The sequence below is a fragment of the Phocoena sinus genome, chromosome 6 (genome assembly GCF_008692025.1).
Source record: "Phocoena sinus isolate mPhoSin1 chromosome 6, mPhoSin1.pri, whole genome shotgun sequence".
Lineage (NCBI taxonomy): Eukaryota > Metazoa > Chordata > Mammalia > Artiodactyla > Phocoenidae > Phocoena > Phocoena sinus.
Window position 1 is genome coordinate 814634 of NC_045768.1, and position 20579 is coordinate 835212.

The 20579-nt window shown below is 67.8% G+C and overlaps 1 protein-coding gene across 2 annotated transcripts; it reads left to right on the forward strand.

The window, feature by feature from the left end:
• The first annotated feature begins 93 nt into the window (after nucleotides 1-93).
• ABCA2 (ATP binding cassette subfamily A member 2) lies at nucleotides 94-20333 on the forward strand. Of its 2 annotated transcripts, XM_032634801.1 has the most exons (49): nucleotides 94-260; nucleotides 3935-4028; nucleotides 4298-4300; nucleotides 5008-5119; nucleotides 5201-5364; nucleotides 5639-5766; nucleotides 5897-6007; nucleotides 6311-6529; nucleotides 6810-7186; nucleotides 7404-7563; nucleotides 8406-8534; nucleotides 8624-8791; nucleotides 8863-8959; nucleotides 9110-9283; nucleotides 9352-9454; nucleotides 9532-9646; nucleotides 10328-10518; nucleotides 10619-10769; nucleotides 10846-11050; nucleotides 11167-11331; nucleotides 11419-11599; nucleotides 11698-11910; nucleotides 11998-12194; nucleotides 12285-12467; nucleotides 12623-12807; nucleotides 13264-13384; nucleotides 13651-13887; nucleotides 13966-14172; nucleotides 14425-14527; nucleotides 14629-14948; nucleotides 15021-15234; nucleotides 15325-15430; nucleotides 15529-15640; nucleotides 15717-15777; nucleotides 15860-16034; nucleotides 16161-16276; nucleotides 16361-16508; nucleotides 16586-16709; nucleotides 16833-16965; nucleotides 17080-17197; nucleotides 17316-17494; nucleotides 17579-17720; nucleotides 17790-17924; nucleotides 18196-18299; nucleotides 18385-18477; nucleotides 18578-18680; nucleotides 18757-18894; nucleotides 18967-19173; nucleotides 19588-20333. In XM_032634801.1, the coding sequence occupies exons 1-49, from the start codon at nucleotides 195-197 to the stop codon at nucleotides 19621-19623; spliced, it is 7323 nt and encodes a 2440-aa protein (XP_032490692.1). In that variant the 5' UTR covers nucleotides 94-194; the 3' UTR covers nucleotides 19624-20333. The 2 variants fall into 2 exon arrangements, with proteins under 2 accessions (XP_032490692.1, XP_032490693.1); XM_032634802.1 differs by lacking the exon at nucleotides 4298-4300.
• Nucleotides 20334-20579: the final 246 nt, after the last annotated feature.

A 20579-nucleotide genomic window follows, 5' to 3' on the forward strand; every position in this document is an offset into this window, starting at 1 on the left:
GGGGCGGCGCAGGCGGGGGGCGGGCGCGAGCGGCTGTCGCCGCGGCCGCCGGGGCGGAGCCAGCGCCGAACCGGTCCAGGACGCCCGAGACGCCGCCCCGCGCGGGCGATGCCGAGCGGAGCGGCGGGCGGCGGGCGGCGGGGCGCGCAGAGGAGCGGGCCGCGGCGCGGAGGCGGCCGGAGCGCGGCCCCGCCATGGGCTTCCTGCACCAGCTGCAGCTGCTGCTCTGGAAGAACGTGACGCTGAAGCGCCGGAGCCCGGTGAGCGACCCCGCGCGCCGCGGGCCTGCGGGAGCGGGAGGCTGCGCGCACCGGGGCCAGCGGCGCGCTCCTCGCTGGCACGTGCGGCGGCCCGGCCGGGCACGCGCGGACCCCGGGCAGGCGGGGCGGAGGGCCGGAGACCCCTCACCCGCCCCCGCCCCTGCCCGCGCTCCGGCCTCCGGGGAGGGGGCTCGGCAGTGCCCGGCCCGCCGCCCGCGTCCGCTGACATTCGTGGTGCTCGGATGAGTCACGGAGCGGGCGTCCTCCACAACGCGCTCTCCGGGGCCGGCTTCGGGGGTGGGAGGTGGCCCTGGGACCCTGGGGTCTTGAGAGGCCCTGCTTCCCGGGGCAGAGGGCTGGCTGGGTGTATGGGTCCAGCTCAGAGGCTCTGTGGTCTCCGGGCCCAGCCCCCTGGCGCCCCTGCAGGGACCCTGCCCCTCCCCTCCGTGCAGCAGCCCTCTGTCCTTGGGCAGGCACCTCTCCTCCCCCCTCCCTCGCCCACATCCACTGGCCCTTGCTCCTGCTTTCTCACCACCGGCAGTGTCCTTGCTGTGCCAGCCTCAGCCAGCCTGAGTCCCTGCATCCTTTTGTCCTTTGGGGCCATCCTCCCTGAAGCTGATCCGCTCTCTGATCTCCCCCACCCAACCTCCTCTGGGGACTGGGTCGTGCTGTTTGGAGCTGTGACCACCCCAGCTCTCTGCCCTGTGCCTGAGGTTGCAGGGCATAGCAGCTGTCAGGGGCAGAAGCCCCGGTGGGGAGCGGTGCCGGGGTGGGATGGATGTCATCATGCCAACCGTCACTGCTCTGGCCCTGGGAAGGACAGGGGCATCTCCTGCTGGCCTGCCCAACCGGTAGCAGCCACACACACCAGAGAGGCCTGGGCAGCTCGGGTTCCTGACTGGGCCCTGGGGATTTTCCAGGATGGGGCCCAGAGCAGGTCAGGGTCTGGAGATGGAGCCAGAGGCGAGGAGGCATCCTCTTGCCCGTCTGGGGTCTGGGAGGCTCCTGTTCCCCCTGGCCCCGGGACCCCTTGGGCTGACCAGCTCCTGCCTGGGTCCCTCCTTGAGAGGGGTTTTGAAGTGCACAGTGGGAAACCCAGGCCTGAAGATGGGCAGGGTGGCCATCGTCACCAGGGCCTGGCAGGATTCCCTTGGGCACCTGGCCCTGGCAGGGAGCCAGGGTTGTGGACACTCCCTGCCCAGGGCGCCTGGGGCTGGCTGGCACTGGGTTCCATGGATCAGGCCTGCAGCCTCGGGCAGCCTCTGGCGCAGCTTCCTCCACCTCAAGTTTTGGGTCACTGGCGACAGCAGGGCGGGGATCCGGGGATGAAGGGGGATTGGGACGTGGGCATGCAGTAGTATCAGCCCCAGAGTTCTTGGCAGGAGGGACCCCCAGGGGCTGGGAGCAGAGGCTCCAATGATGGCCCCAGCATCCACTGGGGACCCCAAGGCTCGGGGAAGGGAGCAGTGGCTCGTTGGGTACCTGACAAGCAGGTGGGAGGTGCCCGCTGACCTACACCCAGGAGTAGCTCCCGCATGCCAGGTTGGACCTCCCCCAGAACCTTCCTTGCCCCTGCCCCGCAGCACTCCAGGGCATGGTTAGGCATCTGGAGATTCTCGGTTTGTGGCCACAGCAAACCAGAAATTCCTCCTCCAGGGTGGCTGAGGCCTTGCTGGGCCCACGCCATGGGCTGGGGCTGGCTAGATGTCGGGCACAGTCCCCCACTTTTCTGGGAGGGTCTTGGGCTTCACACTTGGACCCCTGGGCTTGGCTGGCAGAGGTGTTACCCTGCGTGCTGTGTGCCTTGCTGTGGGGGGCGTGTGTCGTGTGGAAAGCTTGGTCTGGAGAGTAGAAACCAAGGATCTCTGTGCCCTGCTCGCTCCCTCTTCCCAAGCTCTGTGCCTCGGTTTCTCCATCTGTCAGTGTGGCCTGTGCCCTCTTAGCTGGACATCGTTCTACCCTGGGGCCATAGGCTACTCCTGGTGGGGGGGCCAGGTCACTGTCACCAAGTCCCTGGAGTGCGGGGCAGCACCTCCATCCTCAGGCCTCACCTATTCTCCCCTTGACGCAGGAGGAGGGGGCCCGGAGTGGGACAGCATGGGGTGGCAGGCTGGTCTCCAGGAGCAGGGGTTTGACCACCTTGCAGGCCGCTGGGTGGGGCGCCCAGGTGGGGCTGAACCTGTACTGCCTGCGGTAACCAGATGCCCTTCTGGCCGCCCGCCCCACCAAGCAGGCCTCCCTCCTCCCAGCAGCACGTGCGCGGCCGTTGCTATAGCAACGAGGAGGCAGCGAGGCCTGTTGCTGCAGTTACCGGTGGAGGTGCCTGGTGGCAGGGCGGGTGCCGCTGGGGCTGGCCCCGCGGCCATGACCCCGGCCTCCCGCATGCCGCTTGCACACAGCCACCCTCGCGCTGCGTGCGTGTGGCAGGCGCCTCTCCCAGTCCACGATGCTTCCTTGGCTGGCCCTGGGCTGGATCCTGGCTCCGGGTGGGGGTGGAGGCTGGCGCGGGCTGGCGCGGGTGTGGGGCGCAGACACACAGCGGGGTGTTCCAGACCACAGAGCTCTATTGTCAAAGCCCAGTAAACAGGGCAGCAGCTGCCCCCACCCCGGGGCACCGGGGCTCGGGCCCTGGGCCAGAGGGAGCGCCACTGACTGGGGGCTCTGAAGTCTGTTTGGGGTGGGGGGTGAAGGTGAAGCAACCCTGGTGCCTCTGGGAAGGGTTGGGTGGGGGGGTGGTCCCCCAAAGAGCAGCCGGCCCGAGGTCCTCCTCCCCCTTGCACTCCTCTCTGCCGGAGCCAGGAGAGGTAGAGGTAAGAATGGCAAAGTCCTTCCGTTTTCCAGGTGAGACAGAGAGAAGTCTGGGCCCCTAGGCCCCTGGTACTTCTTTGCCACTCTGAGCAGGTCCCAGCAGGGCTCATCTTGGTACCCAGCCTGGAGTGACAGGAGCTGCCCTGGGAGCCCTGAGCTGATGCCCCAGGCAGGCAGGGCCACCGCGCCCGCCTGAGTCACCTGGGGTGACGGAGAGGGGCCAGGGCAGAAGGAGGGACCTGTGCCTCAGGGACTGGGGACTGTCAGACCCCTGACCAGGTCCTCCGGGAGGCTCAGGGCCCTGGGCTACAGCCAGGCCTCCCCGGCCGCCAGGCCTCACCCCCTAGGCCCTTGTGTGGGGGTGTGATGGCACCACAGTGGCGGGAAGGAGGGCTGACGCTGGGGGAGTGCGGGAGCTGCAGGCCAGTCCAGAGACTGCCTCCGAGATCTTGCCCAGGCGCCCCTGCGGATGGGAGAGAAGATGAGCTGGGCAGACACAAGGGTCAGAGTGGACCACAAGCTGGCTGATTGGTCTCTGCTGGCCTTCAGTGTGACAAGCAGAATCTGGGCTGGGGGTGGGAGACCTGATTTGCTTGAGCCGGATGACGCTGACCCTCTCACTCTTCAAAGAGGTCCTGGAAAGAAGGGGTCGTGATCTCTGTGGCCCTGGGGGGGGCCTGGCGTGACCTTCTGTGGCCCCTGGGGGAGCATGGAGGGTCCGGGCTGGGCTGGGCTGGCCCTGTGGGGAGGGTGGCGTGTGTCTGGTAGGGAGAGGAGGGTTTGGCTTTGTCCTGCCCAGCGCTGGGCAGGGGGCGTGGGGGGCCGGGCCGCCCTGCACAGTGGCTCACTCAGCCTGCCCTTCCCAGTGGGTCCTGGCCTTCGAGATTTTCATCCCTCTCGTCCTCTTCTTCATCCTGCTGGGGCTTCGGCAGAAGAAGCCAACCATCTCTGTGAAGGAAGGTGAGGGGCCTGGGGGGAGGGGAGGGGCCCGGGCACAGCCGGGTGGGCGGGGAGGGCAGGCCCTCACTGCAGCACACGCGCACGTCCTGGTGCAGTCTGAGTGCCCGTTCCCCGGCGCGGGCCCTGGCCATGCCTGCTGGCCGGGCCGGAGGACGTGGCTGGCCACGCGGCTGCGAGGTGACCGAGGCGCCCGTTTCTCACTGTTCTCCTCTGTTCTGTTCTGCCCCTCCCCCGCACGGTCTCTGTCCTCCTCCCGGGCCTGCATGCAGTCTGTAAGTGCGCGGCCGCCGCCTCCTGGCTGGCCCGGGCGGCAGCCACGGGAGCCCTGCGGGGCCTCCTGGTGCGGCTTGAGCCCTCCCCCACCCGCTCGCTTGCATTAACAGTCCCTCCTGGCCAGATGGGTCCTGCAGGGCCCCCTGCCCGCTGTCAGGAGTGGCTGCCTCTCGGTGGGTGGGGGTGGGGGGAGGTCAAGGGTGGAGGCCCCTGGACCACAGTGGCTCCCAGGTCAAGCTCCTCGGGGTCAACCCTCTGTCTGTGGGGTTGCCTGGCCCCGCCTTGCTGGGCTGGGGAGCCTGGCCACTCTCCACCCAGACCCTGCATTCACTCTGCTAACCAGCTGGCCAGAGAGGTCAGAGGTCGCTGCCCAGGAGGGGCCCCCGTGCTCCCCTGGGCCCTGTGGGCAGTGCCACATCCGAATCCTCGGGAAAGGTGTCAGAGCATTTTGGCCTTGACTGGCCGAGGGAAGGGGGGCGCTCCGGGCGTTGTCGGGAAGGGATGGCGAGATGCCCTTTGACCTCTGACCTGCTGGGTCATTTGTGCTAGAACTCTTGGTCCTCTGTTTCTTGTCTGCTGCCTGAAGCTGCTTTTCCTTCCTGACTTTCTCTAAATCTCTTTTCTCGGCCTGTCTCCCTCCCTCTTCTTGATTCCTCCCTTTCTCCCCCCGGCCCCGCCCTGGGCCCTCTCACCTGCCCGCCCCCAGCCTTCTACACGGCAGCCCCCCTCACCTCTGCCGGCATCCTGCCCGTCATGCAGTCGCTGTGCCCGGATGGCCAGCGGGACGAGTTTGGCTTCCTTCAGTACGCCAACTCCACGTGAGTGCCCCCTCGGACCTCGGCTGCCCCCCATCCCAGGCCTAGGCGACTTGCGGATGACATCCAGTCGTGGTGGTGCAGGGTCACGCAGCTGTTGGAGCGTCTCAACCGCGTGGTGGAGGAGGGCAACCTGTTTGACCCCGCGAGGCCCAGCCTGGGCTCGGAGCTCGAGGCGCTGCGCCAGCACCTGGAGGCCCTCAGATCCGGCCCGGACACCTGGGAGAGCCACCTTGACCGACCTGCAGGTGCGCCCTGGGTGGGTGGGGCAGTGCGTCTGCTGCAGGCGGCCAAGCCCCGAGCTCTAGTGTCAGCTGGGTTTGAGGCCCAGCTCGTTCACTTCCCGCCCTGGGCCTGCGTGTGCCTCGGGCCCTGAGTTCTCAGGGCGCGCGTGCTTGGGGCCTGGCGAGCCCCCTGCCACTGTGACCAAGCTGTGGTGCCGGGAGCTCAGCTCTGAGGCTGTCCGGGGCGCGTCGGCCCCAGGCAGGGCTGGCCTTCAGCCCCATCCTTCTACCTGTCCAGTGTCCTCCTTCTCTCTGGACTCGGTGGTCAGGGACCCACGGGAGCTCTGGCGTTTCCTGACTCAGAACCTGTCGCTGCCTGATGGCACAGCCCAGGCTCTCCTGGCCGCCCAGGTGGACCTGCCTGAGGTGAGGTGTCTGCTTCTGGGGAAGCTCCCGGCTCTGGCCTCTCTGCTCTGCCCTCCCCTGGTTTTGGGTGGGAAATGCAGGGCCCCCAGCCTGCGCCCCCAGCCTGAGCCGTGACCCCTGCGCGCTCTAGGTGTATCGCCTGCTTTTTGGCTCTTCACCTGCCCTGGATGCGGGGTCAGGCATCCCCAGGGATCCGGAGCCCTGGAGCCGCCGGGGCAGCAATCCTCTATTCCGGATGGAGGTGAGGGGGACTTTTAGTGGGATGGGAGACATGCTGCCTGCTTCTGGGTGGGTGTCTCTGCTTGGGTGGGTAAGATAGGGGCCCCCTTAGGGGTGAGGGAGAGTCCCCAGGAGTTTGTGGTTGGCACGGGGAGGGGATGGTGATGTGTCTCCGTCCCTACCCACCCGCCCCCCCACCCCCAACCTGTTGTTGCAGAACCTGGGTGGTCTCAGACCTGGCACAGTGGGTGGGGCAAGGTCCCCATCTTGGGCCAGGCCCTTGGTTGGGGCTCCTTCTCAGCTGTTCCCCCGCACCCTGCCCCAGGAGCTGCTGTTGACCCCTGCCCTCCTGGAGCAGCTCACCTGCACGCCAGGCTCCAGGGAGTTGGGCCGGATCCTCACGGTGCCCCAGGGTCAGGAGACAGCGCTGCAGGGCTACCGGGACGCCATCTGCAGGGGTCAGGCTGCAGTGCGTGCCCAGCGCTTTTCTGGGCTGGCCGCTGAGCTCCGGAACCAACTGGATGTGGCCAAGATCGCCCAGCAGGTGAGGCCCTGCCTGCCAGCTGGCCCACAGGTCTGCTGCCAGGGCTCCACGGCGTCACGGCACTCCTGGGCCTGAGGCTGTGCACGGGTGTGCCTGCGGCCCTGTGAATGCTGTGCCTTGTGCCCCCTGCCCCCCAGCCTGCTCCCCTCCTCCCATCTCGTGTCCCCGGAGGGTGTCCTCCGCAGTCTACCCTGACCTCATCACCCATCTGCAGATCAGCCCCCAGACGCTGTTCCCTTCCCTGGGCCTGTGTTTCCCCACTTGCCCCGTTTCCCCTCAGCTGGGCCTGGATGCCCCCAACGGCTCCGCCCCGCAGCCGCAGCCGCAGCCAGCCCCTCCCCGGCGGCTGCAGGCGCTGCTGGAAGACCTGTTGGACGCCCAAAAGGTTCTGCAGGATGTGGATGTCCTCTCGGCCCTGGCCCTGCTGCTGCCTCAGGGTGCCTGCACGGGCCGGCCTCCTGGGCCCCCAGCCAACGGCCCTGGCGGGGCGGCCAACGGCACCGGGGCTGGGGCAGGCGTGGGCTCTAACACCACATCCGAGGAGGGTGCCCCGTCCGCTGCAGCCCCGGCCTCCTCCTCGGACGTGCTGCAGGGCCAGTGCTCAGCCTTTGTGCAGCTCTGGGCAGGCCTGCAGCCCATCCTGTGTGGCAACAACCGGTAGGTGGGTGGCAGCAGAAGGTGAGGGTCGGGGGAAGACGGGTGGGGGCGGGGCCCAACCCCAGGCCTGCTTCTGACGCCCCCTCCCTGGGCTCGGTCCACTGCCCCCACTCCACCTCCGTCAATTGACACTCGGACCTGCTCTGAAGCCCCGCCCCACGCCCCTCCCTTCCAACGCCCCACTCCACCCTGAGGTCTCACCTGCCACCCGCCCCAGCACCATCGAGCCCGAGGCACTTCGGAGGGGCAACATGAGCTCCCTGGGCTTCACGAGCAAGGAGCAGCGGAACCTGGGCCTCCTCGTGCACCTCATGACCAGCAACCCCAAGGTCCTGTACGCGCCGGCGGGCTCCGAGGCGGATCGCGTCATCCTCAAGGTGCGCGCGTCCGCCGTGTGATGCACTTGGCCTGTGTGTGTCGTCTGGAACAGGAACTTGAGGAGCTGAGCAGAGGGTTCTGCAGGCCGGGGACCCCTGAGCAGAAGGGGGCAGGTGGTGTGGTTCGTAGAATGGGCACGGGAGGGGTGCGGCCCTGGCTCTCCAGCTCTGGCTCGGCTCTGTGGGTGAGGGGACCTGTAGGCAGGACGTTTTGGAGGCTGCCTTGGGGAGGCACTGGATGGCTGGTGTGGTGCAGGGTCCTGGCCTGGCTGGACATGGCCAGGGCCGGGCAGTGCTGGTGAGGATAGAGGAGGGGCTGCATGCAGAAACCGTCCAGAGCAGCATCCAGTGGGTGAGATTTGGGCGGGGCAGCTGGGTGGTTTGGGGCCAGCTGAGGGCACGGTGTCTGTGGCCATCCCAGGGTAGAGCTCCTGTCTGGAAAAAGTAGAAACCAGGGCTGGAAATGGCCCAGGAAACGGAGAGGCTGTGGAGGGGGTCCCTAGGATGACCACGGGGGAGGACGAGGACCAAGTGTCAGGGCTGCCCAAGGGATGCGTGGAGCGGTCCCCCAAAGGAGCAGGGAAGGTATTTGTGGGGGGGGGGGACCGGAGGCTGTGCTTCTCTGGTAGCTAGGCAGAGGGGCTTTCAGCGGAGGCGCTGAAGAGAGGCCTGGAGGGGGAGGGCTTGGAGTTTCCAGGTAGAATCTGGCCAGACCAAGATCAGTGCTTGGTGGGGACTGGCCAGTGGCTGGCCCCCAGCCATGGGAGGAGGCAAGGAGTGAGAATCCCCTTGCTGGCCAGGGTCCTTGAATGAGCCCCATGCTCTAACCTCACCCTCTGCAGGCCAACGAGACCTTCGCCCTTGTAGGCAACGTGACTCACTACGCCCAGGTCTGGCTCAACATCTCAGCTGAGATCCGCAGCTACCTGGAGCAGGGCCGGCTGCAGCAACACCTGCGCTGGCTGCAGCAGGTGCTGGGGGGGCTGGGCTGGGGGGGGGGTGGCACGGAGCCCACTCTGTCCTCAGGCCACCCTCTGAGCTGGCCTCCCTCACCCCCCAGTATGTGGCAGAGCTGCGGCTGCACCCGGAGGCACTGAGCCTGTCGCCAGAGGAGCTGCCGCCTGCCCTGCGCCAGGACAACTTCTCCCTGCCCAATGGCTCGGTCCTCCTGCAGCAGCTGGACACCATCGACAACGCGGCCTGCGGCTGGATCCAGTTCATGTCCAAGGTGGGTGGGCGAGCCCCGCAGTCCACTGGTGCCTGGGGTCGGCTCTGAGGATGCCCCTTCCCTCCCCGCAGGTGAGCGTGGACATCTTCAAGGGTTTTCCCGACGAGGAGAGCATCGTCAACTACACCCTCAACCAGGCTTACCAGGACAACGTCACCGTGTTTGCCAGTGAGCCGGTCCCCTGGGCAGGTCCCGGCCCCTGCTTCTCTGCCTCGCCCCTTCCCTAGTCCCTCCCCGCCCCACACCTCTTGACACCCGGTCCTCGGCCCCGCCCCTCACCCATCCCCTTCTTCGGCCCCGCCCCTCGTCCCGTCCCAGGCGTGATCTTCCAGACCCGCAAGGACGGCTCCCTGCCACCCCACGTGCACTACAAGATCCGCCAGAACTCCAGCTTCACTGAGAAAACCAATGAGATCCGCAGGGCCTACTGGCGGCCGGGGCCCAACACCGGCGGCCGCTTCTACTTCCTGTATGGCTTCGTCTGGATCCAGGGTGAGGGCCGGCCCTGGGGCCGCGGGGGGCGGGGCGCGGCCTCCGCTGACCGCTGCCCCCCACCGCAGACATGATGGAGCGTGCCATCATCGACACCTTCGTGGGCCACGACGTGGTGGAGCCAGGCAACTACGTGCAGATGTTCCCCTACCCCTGCTACACACGGGACGAGTGAGTGTAGACCGAGTGCCGGGTGCCTGGGGCTGGCGTGGAGCCCCGCCTTCACGGCCCTCCCCTCCCCCCCCCAGCTTTCTGTTCGTCATCGAGCACATGATGCCGCTCTGCATGGTGATTTCCTGGGTCTACTCTGTGGCCATGACCATCCAGCACATTGTGGCCGAGAAGGAGCATCGGCTGAAGGAGGTGCGGCTCGGAGCGGAAGAGATGAAGGAGCGGGAGAAGAGGGGAGGGATGGAGGGGGAGATGGGGGAGGGGAGAAGAGGGGAGGGATGGAGGGGGGAGATGGGGAGGGATGGAGCGGGGAGATGGGGGAGGGGAGAAGGGGAGGGATGGAGGGGGAGATGGGGAGGGGAGAAGAGGGGAGGGATGGAGCGGGGAGATGGGGGAGGGGAGAAGAGGGGAGGGATGGAGCGGGGAGATGGGGGAGGGGAGAAGAGGGGAGGGATGGAGGGGGGAGATGGGGGAGGGGAGAAGGGGAGGGATGGAGGTGGGGAATGGGGGCGATAGAGATTAGGGCTTCCCTGGTGGTGCAGTGGTTGAGAGTCCGCCTGCCGATGCAGGGGACGCGGGTTCGTGCCCCGGTCCGGGAAGATCCCACATGCCGCGGAGCGGCTGGGCCCGTGAGCCATGGCCGCTGGGCCTGCGTGTCCGGAGCCTGTGCTCCGCAATGGGAGAGGCCACAAGAGTGAGAGGCCCGCGTACCGGAGAAAAAAAAAAAAAAAAAAAAAAAAAAAGATGTTAGAGAAGAGGGAGGACTACAGGTGAGGGGGGTAGCTGTGGGCAGCCCTCCCTCCCCGGACCTGGGCTGGCAAGGCGGGGGCAGGGTGTTCCTTCAAGGTCTCATGCCCGCCCACCTGGCCACAGGTGATGAAGACCATGGGCCTGAACAATGCCGTGCACTGGGTGGCCTGGTTCATCACGGGCTTTGTGCAGCTCTCCATCTCGGTGACGGCGCTGACCGCCATCCTCAAGTACGGCCAGGTGCTCATGCACAGCCACGTAGTCATCATCTGGCTCTTTCTGGCCGTCTACGCCGTGGCCACCGTCATGTTCTGGTGAGCGCTGTGTGGCTGGCAGCGGGCTGCAGGGTGGGCCTCGAGTGTGGCTCCGAGAGTTCAGGTGCGGTTGACAGCCCATGGCCCTGCGTGCCCCCAGTTTCCTGGTGTCCGTGCTGTACTCCAAGGCCAAGCTGGCCTCGGCCTGCGGTGGCATCATCTACTTCCTGAGCTACGTGCCCTACATGTACGTGGCGATCCGTGAGGAGGTGGCCCACGACAAGATCACCGCCTTCGAGAAGTGCATCGCGGTGAGGGTCGTGGGGGGTGGGCCAGGGGTGGGGGTGTCCGGCCTCCTCTCCCCCACTGACACCGTCGTCTCTTCAGTCCCTGATGTCCACGACAGCCTTTGGCCTGGGCTCCAAGTACTTCGCCCTGTACGAGGTGGCGGGCGTGGGCATCCAGTGGCACACGTTCAGCCAGTCGCCCGTGGAAGGGGACGACTTCAACCTGCTCTTGGCTGTCACCATGTTGATGGCAGACGCAGTCGTCTACGGTGTGCTCACGTGGTACATCGAGGCCGTGCACCCAGGTGCCAGCCCTTGGGAGGGGTGGGGGAGGGGAGGAGGAGGCTGTCTCTAGGGGGACCCGTGGCCTGGGGTAGACAGTGACCCCAGACCCTGGGTCAGCCTCCCCTCTACCCCATAGGCATGTACGGGCTGCCCCGGCCCTGGTACTTCCCACTGCAGAAGTCCTACTGGCTGGGCAGCGGGCGGACGGAAGCGTGGGAGTGGAGCTGGCCGTGGGCTCGCGCGCCCCGCCTCAGCGTCATGGAGGAGGACCAGGCCTGTGCCATGGAGAGCCGGCGCCTGGGTGAGCGGGCACCAGGGCGGGGACGGGCAGTGGCTGAGCTTCAGCGGCTGGAGGCAGCCCTGGCGCTGACCCTTGGCCCTGGTGCAGAGGAGACGCGGGGCATGGAAGAGGAGCCCACCCACCTGCCGCTGGTGGTCTGCGTGGACAAGCTCACCAAGGTCTACAAGAACGACAAGAAGCTGGCCTTGAACAGGCTGAGCCTAAACCTCTATGAGAACCAGGTGGTGTCCTTCCTGGGCCACAACGGGGCTGGCAAGACCACTACCATGTGAGTGTGTGGGGGTCGGCCCGGAGCTCCTGACGGAGCGGGCGGCAGGGAGGGCTCCCTGCAGGAGGTGGGGACCATGACCCCACCTCCCCGCCCAGGTCTATCCTCACCGGCCTGTTCCCACCGACATCGGGTTCGGCCACCATCTACGGGCACGACATTCGCACGGAGATGGACGAGATCCGCAAGAACCTGGGCATGTGCCCCCAGCACAACGTGCTCTTCGACCGGCTTACGGTGGAGGAGCACCTCTGGTTCTACTCGAGGCTCAAGAGCATGGCCCAGGAGGAGATCCGCAAGGAGATGGACAAGTGGGTGGGGCTCGGGTGGGAGGCGAGGCTGCAGGCAGAGGCACCGGCTCCCCGAGGGCTGATCCGACCCTCCTGTCCTGCTCTCAGGATGATCGAGGACCTGGAGCTCTCCAACAAGCGGCACTCGCTGGTGCAGACACTGTCCGGCGGCATGAAACGCAAGCTCTCCGTGGCCATCGCCTTTGTGGGCGGCTCCCGTGCCATCATCCTGGATGAGCCTACGGCCGGCGTGGACCCCTACGCACGCCGCGCCATCTGGGACCTCATCCTGAAGTACAAGCCAGGTGAGCGGGACGCGGGGTGGGTGTGAGCAGCCCCCTGCCCAGCCCTGCCCGGCCGCCCCCCACCCCGACCCCGATCTGGACCTCCCGCAGGCCGCACCATCCTCCTGTCCACCCACCACATGGACGAGGCCGACCTGCTTGGGGATCGCATTGCCATCATCTCCCACGGGAAGCTCAAGTGCTGTGGCTCCCCGCTGTTTCTCAAGGGTGCTTACGGGGATGGCTACCGCCTCACGCTGGTCAAGCGGCCTGCCGAGCCCGGGGACCCCCAAGGTCTGTGCTGAGGCCGCCTACCCCGGACCCCTTCCCAAGACCAGTGAGGTTGAGGGGCTGGGCCCTCACCATTGCCCCAGTGGGCCCAGGGTGCTGGTTGGGCCTGGCTCACGCTCTCCGCCAGCCCCTGAGTGAAGCCCTCCCTACCCTCGCAGAGCCAGGGCAGACAGCCAGCCCCCCAGGTCGGGCCCAGCTGAGCAGCTGCTCCGAGCCCCAGGTTTCCCAGTTCATCCGCAAACATGTGGCCTCCTGCCTGCTGGTCTCGGACACCAGCACCGAGCTCTCTTACATCCTGCCCAGCGAGGCCGCCAAGAAGGGAGCCTTTGAGCGCCTCTTTCAGGTGTGGGGGTGGGGCTGGGCTGGTGGAGGGGTTGGGGCTCAGGGGAGAGGTCAGTGTAGGAGGTGGAGCTGCCCAGGAGGTGTGTTCAGCAGAGGAGGTGGGGCTGGTAGAGGAGGCGGAGCTGGGGTAGGGCTCGGGGGCAGGGCCAGCAGAGGTGGGGCTGCAGGGTGAGGTGAGACTGCTGGAGGAGGCGGGGCTGGGCTCAGGGGTGGGGCCAGTGGAGGAGGCGGGGCTGGAGGGGAGGTGGGACTGTTGGAGGAGGCGGGGCTGGGCTCAGGGGTGGGGCCAGTGGAGGAGGCGGGGCTGGAGGGGAGGTGGGACTGCTGGAGGAGGCGGGGCTGGGCTCAGGGGTGGGGCCAGTGGAGGAGGCGGGGCTGGAGGGGAGGTGGGCCCAACCCTCCCCCTGCGGTTCCCCCCCTCCCACCCTGAGGTGGGCCTCACCTAGCTCTTTCACAGCACCTGGAGCGCAGTCTGGATGCCCTGCACCTGAGCAGCTTTGGGCTGATGGACACGACACTGGAGGAGGTGTTCCTTAAGGTATCGGAGGAGGACCAGTCGCTGGAGAACAGCGAGGCAGGTGAGAGGCTCCAGAGCTACTGACCAGCTCTGCCCCTGCCCCCACCACCCTACTCCACCAGGTCCGGACTTGGGCCTCACTCTTCCTCTGTCTGTGGGGACCAAGGGTCTTAGGTGGGAATAAAGATCCAGATCTCCCCAGGGTCAGACTGGGTCTGGGCCCCTCCGTGGGTGGGTGAGTGTGGAGGCTGGGGTCCCGGACAGGCCTGCAGGTGGCAGGCAGCCTTGAGCCCCATATCCCCTTCCGTGGCTTCTCTGCCGCTGCAGACGTGAAAGAGTCCAGGAAAGATGTGCTGCCTGGGGCCGTGGACTCATTGTCGAGGGAGGGTCACGCTGGCAACCTGGCCCGGTGCGCAGAGCTGGCACAGTCACAGGTGTCGCTGCAGTCTGCGTCCTCGGTGGGCTCTGCCCGTGGTGACGAGGGGGCCGGCTACACCGATGTCTGTGGCGACTACCGCCCCCTCTGTGAGAACTTGCAGGACCCTGACAACGTCAGCTTGCAAGGTGGGAGGCGTCCGGGTGGGGCCGCCGGGTCCCTGGAGGGTGGTTAGGGCCCCCTGCTCAGCAGCCCCTCCCGTGCAGAGGCCGAGGCGGAGACCCTCTTGCGGGTCGGCCAGGGCAGCCGCAAGCTGGAGGGCTGGTGGCTGAAGGTGCGCCAGTTCCACGGGCTCCTGGTGAAGCGCTTCCACTGTGCCCGCCGCAACTCCAAGGCGCTGTCCTCTCAGATCCTGCTACCTGCCTTCTTCGTCTGCGTGGCTATGACGGTGGCACTCTCCGTCCCGGAGATCGGTATGGCCGCCCGGCCAGGCAGCGGGACGTCTGCCCTGCTCGGGAGCCGTGTGGGGAACCCGCACTTGCTCCGGGCCTGGGCGCTGCGCCTGAGGCTGGTGGGCCTGCTCCTAGGCTCATCTGGGATTCCTGCCTCCTTGGGGTCCAGACCCCAGGCTCGGGCCCTGTGGGTATTGGGAAGAGGGGACCTGGGCCTAGGGGATGCTGGCAGGCCATAGGAACCTGCTCAGGCTTCCCCGTGCACCCCACCAGGCGACCTGCCCCCGCTGGTCCTGTCTCCCTCCCAGTACCACAACTATACCCAGCCCCGCGGCAACTTCATCCCCTATGCCAACGAGGAGCGCCGGGAGTACCGGTGAGGCCGTGGGACAGGCCGCCCTGCGGGGTGGGGGCCGGTGCGAGAGCTGGGAGGGGGGGTCCCGTCCGCGAACCCAGACTGGCTCTGTGCTCTCCCAGATTGCGGCTGTCCCCCGACGCCGGACCCCAGCAGCTGGTGAGCACTTTCCGGCTGCCGTCAGGCGTGGGCGCCACGTGTGTGCTCAAGTCTCCGGCTAACGGCTCGCTGGGGCCCACGCTGAACCTGAGCAGTGGTGAGTCGCGCCTGCTGGCCACGCGGTTCTTCGACAGCATGTGCCTCGAGTCCTTCACGCAGGGGCTGCCGCTGTCCAACTTCGTGCCGCCCCCACCCTCGCCTGCCCCATCTGACTCCCCCGTGTCCCTGGACGAGGACCCGCCGCAGGCCTGGAACACCTCCCTGCCGCCCACCTCCTCGCCAGGTACCGGCTGGTGGGGATGCCTGGGGCTCGGGGCAGCACGGGCTGGGCTGACTCTGCCCGCTGTGCCCACAGAGAACTGGACGTCGGCACCCTCCCTGCCACGCCTGGTGCGGGAGCCCGTCCGCTGCACCTGCTCCGGGCAGGGCACCGGCTTCTCCTGTCCCGGCAGTGTGGGCGGGCACCCGCCCCAGATGCGGGTGGTCACGGGTGACATCCTGACCGACATCACCGGCCACAATGTCTCTGAGTACCTGCTGTTTACCTCCGACCGCTTCCGGCTGCACCGGTGAGCCCGGCGGGAGGGGCGCGCTGGCCGTGGGCGAGAAGCAGACACCCGTCTCCCACCTGGCTCACCGGTCCTCGGCTTGCTGCCCAGGTACGGGGCCATCACCTTCGGCAACGTCCAGAAGTCCATCCCAGCCTCGTTTGGCGCCCGGGCCCCCGCCATGGTGCGGAGGATCGCGGTGCGGCGGGCAGCCCAGGTGAGCGCCGCTCGGCCCCGGGCCCCCACCCTTCCGGCCCTCGCCCGAGGTCTGCAGGGACCAACGTGGCTCTCGGGGTCCCTGTGTACTCCCCGCAGGTTTTCTACAACAACAAGGGCTACCACAGCATGCCCACCTACCTCAACAGCCTCAACAATGCCATCCTGCGTGCCAACTTGCCCAAGAGCAAGGGCAGCCCTGCGGCCTATGGTGGGTGAGCTGGGGCGGGGGGTGGGCCAGGCCGGGCGCAGAGCAGGCCCCTGAGGCTGCCCTCCCTGTGCCGCAGGCATCACCGTCACCAACCACCCCATGAACAAGACGAGCGCTAGCCTCTCCCTGGATTACCTGTAGGTGCGGGGGCGGGCGGGGGCGGGGAGCGCCACTCTGGGACTGCGTGCCGCGCAGGGCTGAGGGCCGCCTCGCCCCCAGGCTGCAGGGCACGGATGTGGTCATCGCCATCTTCATCATCGTGGCCATGTCCTTCGTGCCGGCCAGCTTCGTGGTCTTTCTGGTGGCTGAGAAGTCCACCAAGGCCAAGCACCTGCAGTTTGTCAGCGGCTGCAACCCTGTCATCTACTGGCTGGCTAACTACGTGTGGGACATGGTGTGCCCCCAGACCCCTGGCTGTCCCGTCCCCTGCTGGGCCCCCGGTTCTGCCCCCGGGCCCCCCACCCCCGCCCCCGGGCCTCACCCCTCCCTGGCCCCTCACCTGCCACCCCTGCTCTGGTAGCTCAACTACCTGGTCCCGGCCACCTGCTGTGTCATCATCCTATTTGTGTTTGACTTGCCGGCCTACACGTCACCCACCAACTTCCCCGCCGTGCTCTCCCTCTTCCTGCTCTACGGGTAAGGGGGAGTGGGCGGGCGGGGGGAGTGGGCGCAGGGCAGGCTCGGGCCGCCCGGTGACCTCCGCCCGCCTGCCACCCGCAGGTGGTCCATCACCCCCGTCATGTACCCGGCCTCCTTCTGGTTCGAGGTCCCCAGCTCAGCCTACGTGTTTCTTATCGTCATCAACCTTTTCATCGGCATCACGGCCACCGTGGCCACCTTCCTACTGCAGCTCTTTGAGCATGACAAGGTGGGGCGGGGCGGCGGGGTGATGGGATGGCGGTGCGGCGGGGCTGAGGCTGTGCCCTGACCCCCGTGACCCTCCAGGACCTGAAGGTTGTCAACAGTTACCTGAAAAGCTGCTTCCTCATCTTCCCCAACTACAACCTGGGCCACGGGCTCATGGAGATGGCCTACAACGAGTACATCAATGAGTACTACGCCAAGATCGGTGAGGCCGGCAGGGGGTGACAGCGTGCGCCCCTGGGCGGGGAGGCTGAGGGGGCTTCCGGGTCTGGGGGCGAGTGGGGGCTCCGGAGGCCCCAGGCCCAGCCCTGAACCAGCTGCCCCACAGGCCAGTTTGACAAGATGAAGTCCCCGTTCGAGTGGGACATTGTCACCAGGGGCCTGGTGGCCATGACGGTCGAGGGCTTCGTGGGCTTCCTGCTCACCATCATGTGTCAGTACAACTTCCTGCGGCAGCCGCAGTGAGTGGGGTGCTGGGCGACTCACGGCGGGGGGGGGGCCGGGCCGGGCGCCGCCCTCCTTCCCGCCGCGGCCGCCACGGCGGGGGTCCTGGCCATGCCCTCGTGTCCTCCCAGGCGCATGCCCGTGTCGACAAAGCCCGTGGAGGACGACGTGGACGTGGCCAGCGAGCGGCAGCGAGTGCTGCGGGGCGACGCTGACAACGACATGGTCAAAATCGAGAACCTGACCAAGGTGGGCCCTGGGCGGGTGGGGGCGGGGCTCGGGGTAGGGTGGGGCCCAGGTGGAGTCCCGGGCCGGGTGGCCGGCCCGCCCGCCCCCGCTGAGTGGGCCGCCCGCTCACCTCTGATAGGTGTACAAGTCGCGGAAGATAGGGCGCATCCTGGCTGTGGACCGCCTGTGCCTGGGCGTGCGTCCTGGCGAGTGCTTTGGCCTCCTGGGCGTCAATGGCGCGGGCAAGACCAGCACCTTCAAGATGCTGACGGGCGACGAGAGCACGACGGGGGGCGAGGCCTTTGTCAATGGGCACAGGTGCGGGGCACGGGTGTGGGCGGGCGGGTGTCTGGGTGGGCGGGGCGACAGCAGTGACCGGTGCTGACGGCGCTGTGTCCTCAGCGTGCTCAAGGAGCTGCTCCAGGTGCAGCAGAGCCTGGGCTACTGCCCACAGTTCGACGCCCTGTTCGATGAGCTCACGGCCCGGGAGCACCTGCAGCTGTACACGCGGCTCCGCGGCATCCCCTGGAAGGATGAGGCCCGGGTGAGGGTCGCCCGGCGGGGGAGGGGGCTGGTGTGTAGCGTGGGCCCCTGACGTCGTTCTCCCTCCCAGGTGGTGAAGTGGGCCCTGGAGAAGCTGGAGTTGACCAAGTACGCGGACAAGCCTGCCGGTACCTACAGCGGAGGCAACAAGCGGAAGCTGTCGACAGCCATTGCCCTCATCGGGTACCCTGCATTCATCTTCCTGGTGAGCCCGGGGGTGGGATGGGGGTCCGGTGCCCCGGCTTTGTCTTTCTGGGGGGCCCGGGGGTGGGATGGGGGTCGGGTGCCCTGCCTTTGTCTTTCTGGGGGGCCCGGGGGTGGGATGGGGGTCAAGTGCCTCGCCTTTGTGGGGGGCCCAGGGGTGGGATGGGGGTCGGGTGCCCCACCTTTCTCTTCCTGGGGAGCTGGGCAGGAAGCAGCTGGTGGGGCTAGCTGGGGTGAACGGGTCCAGCAGCTGAGCCTGGCACCACCCCCAGGACGAGCCTACCACAGGCATGGACCCTAAGGCTCGGCGCTTCCTCTGGAACCTCATTTTGGACCTCATCAAGACAGGGCGCTCGGTGGTGCTCACTTCGCACAGGTCCGCTCGCCCCCGCCCCCCCCCCCCGCCCCCGCACATCGGGCCCTCCCCACCTCCCGTGCCAGCCTGTGCGTCTCGCCCTCAGCATGGAGGAGTGCGAGGCGCTGTGCACGCGGCTGGCCATCATGGTGAACGGGCGCCTGCGCTGTCTGGGCAGCATCCAGCATCTGAAGAACCGGTGAGCAGCGGGGGCGGCAGGGACGGTGGGCTGTGGGCCGCGGCAGGCGGAGGCTGGGCTACCCTGGCGGCTGGGCTGGGGCCAAGGGCCTGTCCCGCAGGTTCGGGGACGGCTACATGATCACGGTGAGGACCAAGGGCAGCCAGAACGTGAAGGACGTGGTGCGGTTCTTCAGCAGGAACTTCCCGGAGGCCGTGCTCAAGGTGGGCGGGGCCCCGGCGCGAGGGGCGGGGCGGGGCGGCACTGCCCGAGCGGCCTCTGACCGCTGTGCCCCGCCAGGAGCGGCACCACACAAAGGTGCAGTACCAGCTCAAGTCGGAGCACATCTCGCTGGCGCAGGTGTTCAGCAAGATGGAGCAGGTGGTGGGCGTGCTGGGCCTCGAGGACTACTCAGTCAGCCAGACCACCCTGGACAACGTGAGTGCCCTGGGCCGGGGCCGCCGGGCCCTGGGCCCGGCCCCCACCCACCCCCTCGTCCCTGCCCACCAGGTGTTCGTGAACTTCGCCAAGAAGCAGAGCGACAACCTGGAGCCGCAGGAGACAGAGCCACCCTCGGCGCTGCGGTCCCCGCTGGGCCGCCTACTCAGCTTTTTCCGGCCTCGGCCCCCCACCACTGAGCTGCGGGCGCTCGTGGCCGACGAGCCCGAGGACCTGGACACGGAGGACGAGGGCCTCGTCAGCTTCGAGGAGGAGAGGGTGAGCAGCGTCCTCGCGTCAGGGCAGCCGAGCCGGCCAGAGAGCCCAGGCTCGGGCTGGGGGTGGGGCTGGGGGGTGGCCCCGGGGCCCCTGCTGTCCTGAGCTCACGGGAGCAGAGGGACCCGCCTGATGTCAGGACTATAGTGGACACAGGAGGCCTGGGCACGGGCAGAGGAGACAGACCCACACAGACCCCGGTACAGCTTGGAAACGAGGGCATTTCAGAGACAGAGCGGAGGTGGGGGGAGCAGAGCCTGGGGACAGCAGCCACCGGCCTGGCAGAGGCAGGCCACGCGGGGAGCTGACCACTGAGAGGAAGCTCGGGGCGGACAGAGGTGGCAGAGCCTGCGTGCGGGCCAGCCTGGGGCAGGCGCGGGGCCAGACGCCCGAGCCAGGCCCGTCCCTGTCCCCCAGGCCCAGCTCTCCTTCAACACGGACACGCTCTGCTGACCGCCGGAGCTGGGTCAAGGTCACGCTGTGGGAACGGAAGTCGGGCGGTGGCTGAGGTCCCACCCTGTGCCCCCAGTGCCCGCCTGCCAAGGCCCTGGAGTGGGAGGTCCAGGACCAAGGGCTTCAGGCCCCTCCAGCCCCGTCCTCCTCGGCCATCGCGCCGCCCTCCCCTCATCGTGCCAAAGGCTGGCCCGGCCCCGGCTGCGCACACCCTCAGCCTGCTCTGCCTTAAAGCCTTGGGGTCTGGCCAGCCCCTCGCCCCTGTGCAGCTCTGCCCGCCACCCCCGGGGCCTCGGGGTGACCCGGGCTGCCAGGTACCGCCCGACTCCTGGCGACCCCTGCCCTCCTGAACGGGCGGTTCTCTTACACCCAGTTTGGATGGTGGCTGCTGCCAGCCTGGGACTGGGGGGCGGGGTTAGGTCCCACCCAAGGCGCCTGTTCACTTTGCTTCAGGACGAGCCTCGTCACCCTGGTTTCCCGCCGGGAGCCGTTGTCGTGGGCCGGGGAGGGGGCTGCCACGGGGCGGTGGGCCGGGTAGCAGAAACGGGGAAGCTGGCCCCACCGGCCCGGTGAGGGGCCGGACCCCCTCCCCACCCCCTCCAGCTGCCACTGCTCTCCCACCCAGCTTGGCCCCCTGCCCGCCCACCCGGGAGCCAGACCCGTACGGAGCGCACAGATGTTTGTTTTAAATAAATAAACAAAAAAGTTCAGGCCAGCTTGCGTGTGTAGGGTGGGGTGTGGGGCGAAGGTGGGCGCGCTGGATGCCAAGGTACAGCCCCTGCCCCGTAGGCCGGGCTCAGGGTGGGGGAGGGTGACTGGGTCAGCCTGGAGGAGGGGTGGGCTCCTCCCCCTGCAGGCCGGGGCTCAGGAGAGAAGAGTTTCCAACACAGGGATGAGGTCGAGGACAGCAGCCCTGGGACCTGGGGCCGGGCCGAGCCTGCCCCGCAGGGACTGTG

Coding starts and splice junctions, on each gene's coding strand:
- ABCA2 (XM_032634801.1), top strand. CDS start 195: ATGGGCTTCCTGCACCAGCTGCAGCTGCTGCTCTGGAAGAACGTGACG. Junction 11,332..11,418: donor CATGGAGAGCCGGCGCCTGG/GTGAGCGGGCAC, acceptor GCCCTGGTGCAG/AGGAGACGCGGGGCATGGAA. Junction 12,468..12,622: donor CGAGCCCGGGGACCCCCAAG/GTCTGTGCTGAG, acceptor CTACCCTCGCAG/AGCCAGGGCAGACAGCCAGC.